The sequence below is a fragment of the Macaca fascicularis genome, chromosome 10, assembly GCF_037993035.2.
Source record: "Macaca fascicularis isolate 582-1 chromosome 10, T2T-MFA8v1.1".
NCBI classification, from domain to species: Eukaryota; Metazoa; Chordata; class Mammalia; order Primates; family Cercopithecidae; genus Macaca; species Macaca fascicularis.
In genome coordinates, this window is record NC_088384.1 from 13765265 (window position 1) to 13773692 (window position 8428).

At 46.3% G+C, this 8428-nt stretch overlaps 1 protein-coding gene across 1 annotated transcript in view; it reads right to left on the bottom strand.

The window, feature by feature from the left end:
- The window catches only part of EIF3L (eukaryotic translation initiation factor 3 subunit L), a 40789-nt gene extending 32394 nt beyond the window's left edge, over positions 1-8395 (bottom strand). Inside the window, exons 1-4 of the mRNA XM_045363657.2 lie at positions 8332-8395; positions 7455-7503; positions 5733-5943; positions 1453-1532 (exon numbers count right to left, since the gene is read on the bottom strand). Of these exons, the coding sequence (XP_045219592.1) occupies positions 1453-1532; positions 5733-5943; positions 7455-7503; positions 8332-8364 (373 nt within the window). The 5' untranslated portion in view covers positions 8365-8395. The remainder of the gene's footprint in view (positions 1-1452; positions 1533-5732; positions 5944-7454; positions 7504-8331) is intronic.
- Positions 8396-8428: the final 33 nt, after the last annotated feature.

Below are 8428 nucleotides of genomic sequence, written 5' to 3' on the forward strand. Positions count from 1 at the left end.
AACACAAAACATTGGTGAACGCAACCAAAGACCTAAATAAACCAAAGACATCCCATATCCATGGACTGGAGGACTTAATACTGTTTTTTTTTTGTGTTTCGTGTTTTTTTTGGGGGGGATGGAGTCTTGCTCTATTGCCCAGGCTGGAGTGCAGTGGCCCAGTCTCGGCTCACTGCAAGCTCTGCCTCCCGAGTAGCTGGGATTACAGGTGCCCGTGACCACACCCAGCTAATTTTTTAATATTTTTAGTAGAGACGGGGTTTCACCATGTTAGCCAGGATGGTCTCCATCTCCTGACCTCGTGATCCACCCACCTCGGCCTCCCAAAGTGCTGGAATTACAGGCGTGAGCCACCGCGCCTGGCCTGGAGGACTTAATACTGTTAGGACGGCAATAGTCCCCAAAGTGATCTTCAGATTCTAGGCAATTCCTCTCAAAATCCCAGCTGGCTGCTTTGCAGAAATTGACAAGTCCGTCCTAAAATTAATAAGGAAATTCAAGAGACCCAGAATAGTCAAAACAATCTTGGAAAAAAAAAAAAAAAAGAACAAAGTTGGGGGACTTACAATTCCCAATTTCAAAACTTACTACAAAAACACAATAATCAAGACAATGTGGCTGGGCACAGTGGCTCATGCCTGTAATCTCAGAACTCTGGGAAGATCACTTGAGGTCAGGAGTTCAATATCAGCCAGGTCAACAAAGGTGTGACCCCACATCTACAAAAAATTTTTTAAAATTAGCTGGGCAGGCCGGGTGCAGTGGTTCATGCCTATAGTCCCAGCACTTTGGGAGGCTGAGGTGGGTGGATTGCCTGACGTCAGGAGTTCGAGACCAGCCTGGCCAACATGGTAAAACCCCGTCTCTACTAAAAATACAAAAATTAGCTGGGCATGGTGGCGGGAGCCTGTAATTCCAGCTACTCAGGAGGCTGAGGTAGGAGAATTGCTTGAACCCAGGAGAATCGCTTGAACCCGGGAGGCAGAGGTTGCAGTGAGCCGAGACTGCGCCACTGCACTTCAGCCTGGGTGACAGAGCGAGACTGCATCTAAAAAAAAAAAAATGGTGCTAGGGTAGCTGAGTATCCGCAAGCAAAATCATGAAGTTGGATTTGCCTACCTCATCCATATATAAAGGACAGAATCTAAAAAAGTGTAAGGTGGGAGGCTAGAGAGCTTATTCCAGAGTGACTGTAATGACCCCCAAATTACAGAGGGAAATAGAAACAAGTCAGTACGAAGATCTAAATTTCACCACATATGAGAGATCTCTGTCCCCTCTTAAATCACCCAGCCTTCAACAAGTTATTTTACTAAGGCCCTACTATATACCAAGCACGGGGGATACAAAACGGTGAGCTAAACAGACAGAGACCCTCTTGGGCGTTCTGTCTAATGACTCTCGGCCACTGGACACCACTCAGTGTACAAGATATAAAGAGCTCACACCTACCATTGCCAACCTGTGGAGCAATGGCTTCAGCTTCGGGCCAAGGTGTATTCTTGAAGAATCTTTCAGTCAGCTTGGTCCAGCTAAAAATTAAGCAAAAAAATCTCTAAAATTCCAAAAGGACTGGAGAATGCCAATCCTAACATTTTACAGATGAAGACCCAGGCTTAGAAAGGGGAAGATATCAAATAAACAGAGCTGAGGCCAGAGCCCTTCAAGTCCGCAACTGTCCTTAACCCAACTCCACACTTCAATCTTTCTCAACACAAGAAAATAATATTTTTGTATCAGTTAGGGACCCATTAAGCTTTTCAGGATAATCTCCTGCCTCTGTATCATTAACTATAGCCATATTTAACTGCTTGCTGTTTCCTGACATGAGAACTACGTTTCTGGCCACCATTCTTCAACACATAGCGTTTCCATCTCCTGGAGCACATCCAAACATCTCCAAACACAGAAGCAAATCAGTACAGAAGCAAATCAATCTGCTGCAGTCCAAGGCCACAACAGACCTACAGCATCCAATTTAAACACTGCTGCCTATCCAATCCAAACACTGCTACTTGACAAACCTGCAACAGGTTGTTTAATTTTCTTCTCCTGATCCCCTCAGCAGCTATTAATACTTTCCTCCAAACTCCTCAAGCCCCACCCCTCCTGCTTCTCTGGCTCTTTTAGTCCAACATATAAACATGCTCAAGTTCCCCTAAAAAACACCGAACAGGCCAGGCATGATGGCTCACGCCTGCAATCTCATCACTTTGGGAGGCCAGTATAGGGGGATCGCTTGAACCCAGGAATTCAAGACAAGCCTGGACAATATGGGAAGGCTCTGTCTCTACGGGATGGGGGTTGGGGAGAAACACAGAAATAGAACAGAAAAGAAATACTGAAACAGGCCAGGCACGCTGGCTCACACCTGTAATCCCAACACTGGGAGGCTGAGGCGGGTGGATCACTTGAGGTTAGGAGTTCAAGACCAGCCTGATCAACATGGTGAAGCCCCGTCTCCACTAAAAATACAAAATTAGCCAGGCATGGTGGTGCACGCCTATAACCCCAACTAGCTGGGAGGCTGAGACAGGAGAATCGCTTGGAGCCAGGAGGCGGAGGTTGCAGTGAGCTGAGATTGTGCCATTGCACTCTAGACTGGGCAACAAAAGAGAAACCCCATCTCAAAAAAAAAAAAAACAAAAAAAAAAACACAGAAACAAAACGCAAAGCTTCTAAATGGCCCTTTGTGTCCCCATACTTATCAATTCCCCTTTCTCACCTCACTGCTCTCTGGTTGTTGCTTCTGTCACTCAATTGACATTGACCTTGCTAAGGTTACCAAGGCCCTCCAAGTTACCAAATTCAACTGGCTTTTTTCTCATCTGGACCTCACTAAAACATTTGGTGATACTCTCTTCCTCAAAGTTTCTTCTGCAGACTTTTTGGTTCCTGTGACATTTCTCTGCCAATTTACTATCTACTTTTCACTTTTCTTTCTGCTTCCTTTACTAGATCCTTTCTTTGCCTGCCCACCCATCCCTAAAGAAACATACTTTCGAAGGCACCAGCATTTCTTCACTACATTCTCCTAAAGAAAGACTCACAAGATGCTTGGTTTCAGCTATCATCTGTATCTGCTGGCACTGCCCAATGCAGTAGCCACTAGCTACATGTGGCTACTACATAAGCAAAGAGTTAAACTTATATTTCAGTTAGTTGTCATTTAAGTTTAAAAACCAACACTTAACTCAGTTATTGGAAAACTTTTAGGTCTATTCGGAATTACTTTAGTATTTGAATCTACTTTTCCGGTCACAAACTCTATGAAGTCTAAGTATGAATCAAGTATTTCTGATACACACTGGATTTAGGAAACTTAGTATAAAGAAAAAAAGGGCAAATATCCCCTTAATTTTAAAATACTGATTACATACAGAAATAATATTTTAAATAAATCTCCACTTCACTTGGCTGAAAAATTAAAATTACATTCATGTCTAGCTATATTTCTATCCAACATCACTGGTCCATTTTTAAATTTTATTTTCAGAGAGGGTCTCGCTCTATTGCGCAGCTCACTGCAGCCTCGACCCCCCAGGTTCAAGCAATCCTCCCACCTCAGTCTCCCAACCAGCTGGGACTACAGGCATGCGCCACTATGCCCCAGCTAAGTTTTGTAGGCACTGGTTTATATGCTTCTAATCAGAAAAGACCTGGGGAATAAAGAAACACACGTCAGCACACTTGCCTTTCAGGTTACCCACCTGGCCCTCTTCCACCTGTCCTTTCCTTTCTTTCATTCCTGTTCTAAAGCTTTTTAATAAACTTTCACTCCTGCTCTCAAACTTGCCTCCCTCTCTTCTTCTGCCTTGTGCCCCTCAGTCAAATTCCTTCTTGTGAGGAGGCAAGAACCGAGGCTGCTGGAGACCCGTACAGATACGGATTCATCATTGGTGGCATGTTTTGATGTTGTGTCACTTGAACACCTTCGGCTGCTAATCTCTTTTGGTGCCGCATGACTTGGATCCATTTGCTAGTGGTGAGAGACCTCGAAGCCACACCTTCTTTGGCTGGAGGTGTTCAACCTCTGAACAAGGTTTTCTCCCTTTCTCTCTCCTGCTTACTAACGAACCCCCAGAACAATTCTTCTCAGTCGTAAGTGACTCTTCCCCCTGGCTGATCTCTCAGCTCAACCTAATGGGTGGCAGGGGTGGGAAGGACCTTGGGGTCCACACCAAGTAGAACTTAGGCTCAGGACAGTGGCAAGGGTGAAGCCTAAAACCATGCAATGTCCGAGGTTTCCTTTGCTTTTCAACTACAATCAGCTCTTTCAAAACAACAAAAAAAGAAAACATATGTCAGAGATCCTATTCATTGATCCAATAAGCCTTTGGCGATTTGCTTTCTCTCCCCCATCCTTCTGACTTGCTTAAATTCTATTTCCTTGGTGAAGTCACTCCTGACTATCCCAGCTTCGACTGATCTATCCTATCTCTAATGCCCATTACACAATGGCGGCCCCTCAAAACCTGCAGAGTTCAGCTTGCTCTGATATGCATTGAAGGGCTGCATAGCACAGTTTAGAAATTAGGCTCTGGTACCAGACACTGCAGGTTCAAATCTCAGCACGTCCATTAAACTAGCTACATGACTTATTTCTGTGCTGTCTCCTCATCTGTAAAATGAGAAAAACTCCTACTTCATGGGGTTACTGTGAAGGGTAAATGAGTAAAAAAACAGGAAGAACACACTGAACATTGACAGATCTATCCTGGTAATAAAAATAAATGCTAATCGGCCGGGCACGGTGGCTCACGCCTGTAACACCAGCACTTTGGGAGGCCGAGGCGGGCGGATCACAAGGTCAGGAGATCAAGACTACCCTTGCTAACACGGTGAAACCCCATCTCTACTAAAAATACAAAAAATTAGCCGGACGTGGTGGCAGGTGCCTGTAGTCCTAGCTACTCGGGAGGCTGAGGCAGGAGAACGGTGAGAACCCGGGAGGCGGAGCTTGTAGTGAGCCGAGATCAAGCCACTGCACTCCAGCCTGGGCATCAGTGCGAGACTCCATCTCAAAAAAAATAAATAAATAAAATAAACGCTCATCACTATTATTACAATTGTTAATAGTGATATTATTTTAGGCTTTGTACAAATTTCTGAGGATATAAAGTCCAACAGGCCGGGTATGGTGGCTCACGCTTGTAATCCTAGCACTTTGGAAGGCCGAAGGGGGTGCATCACTTGAGGTCAGAAGTTCAAAACCAGCCTGGCCAACATGATGAAACCCTGTCTCTACTAAAAGTACAAAAATTAGGCCAGGCGCGGTGGCTCACACCTGTAATCTCAGCGCTTTGGGAGGTTGAGGTGGGTGGATCACTTCAGGTCAGGAGTTTGACACCAGCCTGGCCAACATGATGAAATTCTCTCTCTACTAAAAATACAAAAAAAAGTAGCTAGGCGTGGTGGCACATGCCTGTAGTCCCAGCTACTCGGGAAGCTGAGGCTGGAGAATCACTTGAACCCGGGAGGCAGACGTAGCAGTGAGCCGAGATCTTGCCACTGCACTCCAGCCTGGGCAACATATGACACTCCGTCTCAAAAAATAATAAACAAACACATAAATAAAATAAAGTCTAACAAAATAAAATGTCCCTAGCCACAAGGACTCACAAAGACCACCCCCCCAAGCACTGTTTACAAAGTGCTCGCCCCATTTGTAGGAACTGTAATACCAGGCCAGTCCCACCCAGAAAGAGGGCCTTTCAGCCAGTAGTCCATACCTGTTCTCATAGATGTCCTGGATCTCATACACTTTCTGGTCAATGACATCGCTGGAGACACGACTGGCCTGTAGCTCATACACTTTCTGGTCAATCAAATCTGAGACAGTTTTGTGGAAATACTGGATGAAGTTTTTGATCACCTCAGGGATCACCTGATAGGTTTGCTGTTCATACTGACGTTCATAAGCAAGGTCCTGCTTTGGATCTCCTGGAGGTTGGATAAAACAAACACAGAGTGCTTTCAAACCCACATACATGATAGAACAAAATGGCAAGACCGCCCCAGAAACTAAACTCAGGTCTGAGTAAAATTCCCTTTTGAACACTCAGAGATACAAACATCTCAACTCACTCCCAATCTCATTGTCCCTGTTTCTTCAAAAATATTACCACGACTTAAAGTTATTTTTCACTTATTATCTGTTTTGCACCCTTCTCCCAAGTCTAGGAAGTCGGAATCTTGTCTGTCTTGTACTCAGATGTACCCTCAGGGCCTAGAAAAGTATGAGTTAGAGGGGAGAGAGGCAAGACTGTTGGAATGTAAGTGGTAACAGGTATTTAATATTTCTTGAATGAATAACTGTCACCTTCTAAATATATGACTTGTGGCAAGTTAGTATTAAATCTCTGTGCTATATTTTCTCTTCTTTTTTTGGTTTTTTTTTTGAGACAGTCTCACTTTGTCCCCCAGGCTGGAGTGCAGTGGCATAATCTCCGCTCACTGCAAGTTCCCGCCTCCTGGGTTCAAGCCATTCTCCTGCCTCAGCCTCCTGAGTAGCTGAGACTACAGGCGTCTGCCACCATGTCCGGGTAATTTTTTTTTTTTTTTTTTGTATTTTTAGTAGAGACGGGGTTTCACCGTGTTAGCCAGGATGGTCTAGATCTCCTGACCTCGTGATCTGCTCATCTCCGCCTCCCAAAGTGCTGAGATGACAGGCGTGAGCCACCACGCCCGGCCTATTTTCTCTTCTTTAGGAGACAACAGTAATGTACAGAACCACTGTAAGAATTAAACAAAATATTGCATACAACGTACTTAGAACAATGGATAACACTGACTACTAAGTCCAGTCACTATAACATTTCAGGAAACCTCCCAAAAGATTTCATCTGGGCTTGGTTTGAATTAAATTTTTCACATCAAGATTTTCTTCTTTGGGCCAGGTGCAGTGGCTCACGCCTGTAATCCCAGCACTTTGGGAGGCTGGGGCGGGTGGATCACCTGAGGTCAGGAGTTTGAGACTAGTCTGGACAACACGGCGAAATCTCGTCTCTACTAAAAAAAAAGTAAAAAATTAGCCGGGAATGGTGGTGGGTGCCTGTAATCCTAGCTACTTGGGAGGCTGAGACAAGAGAACTGCTTGAATCCGGGAGGCGGAGGTTGCAATGAGCAGAGATCGCATCACTACACTCCAGCCCCGGGGAGGAAAGAGGGAGACTCCATCTCAAAAAAAAAAAGTTTTCTTCTTTGGCTAATAGTTTACACAAGAAAACCATAGCCCGGTAAGTAATCTTTCTCTTCCAAGACTGAGGTGGACTATGATAAAAAGCCTGGTTTATTAGGCTTTATACAACCCCACGCACCAGCAGGTAATGACTGACTCCAAACCTGGACCACCAAAGAGCAATTTTTAACAGGTGCCTGTCAGAGCTGGTTCTAAGACATTGCAAAGGAACTGATCCCTACGAGTACTCAGCCAGCCTAAGCCGTGGTCTCACCTGTGTGCATATCATAGTCGCTCGGATAAGCGTAGGGGTCATAAGCCGCCTAGAAGGAAAGAGACAGTCAGTAAAGTCGCCAACTCGTGAATTCAAAACGCTCATCCTAGAGTCTAGATGCCAAGCAGAGAGCTAAGGATACAGAGGCGGATAAGACACTGTGCCTGGCCGGGCGCGGTGGCTCAAGCCTGTAATCCCAGCACTTTGGGAGGCCGAGACGGGCGGATCACGAGGTCAGGAGATCGAAACCATCCTGGCTAACACGGTGAAACCCCGTCTCTATTAAGAAATACAAAAAAACTAGCCGGGCGAGGTGGCGGGCGCCTGTAGTCCCAGCTACTCGGGAGGCTGAGGCCGGAGAATGGCGTGAACCCGGGAGGCGGAGCTTGCAGTGAGCTGAGATCCGGCCACTGCACTCCAGCCTGGGCGACAGAGCGAGACTCCGTCTCAAAAAAAAAAAAAAAAAAAAGACACTGTGCCTGCCTTTGAGGAACTCACACGCCTTAGAGAAAAGCGACAGTAAACAGACAATGACAATACATTACGGGTGCAAAGGACAAGAGGCTGTGGGAATCAGCGAGATTTGACCTGACGGAGCCCACACCAAAATAACTCAGGGGCAGAAACACAGAAATGTCTAACAAGCCTTGGTCTCCGGTCTTAGAAAGGGGAAGGACAAGGGAACCGGACACGCGAAATGGGCGGGCAGAGCCAGGGTTGTCTAGGGGCCGGGAACAGAGGGAGCAGCCTGAGGGCCGCGCGGCAGGTAGGCCGGAGCTGGCCGCGGCCCAGAAGCTGCCTCGCGCCGGGACCCACATCCAGAGGTCCCACAGATCTCCCCGGCGTGAAGTTCACCGCGCGCTTAGGGCCACCTTACCTCCGACTCATAATCATCAGCAGGATACGACATGGCTACCGGGCTCACAAGCACCGCCGGAAAGACCGAAACGAGCGGCCCGCGCCTGCGTCCTTAG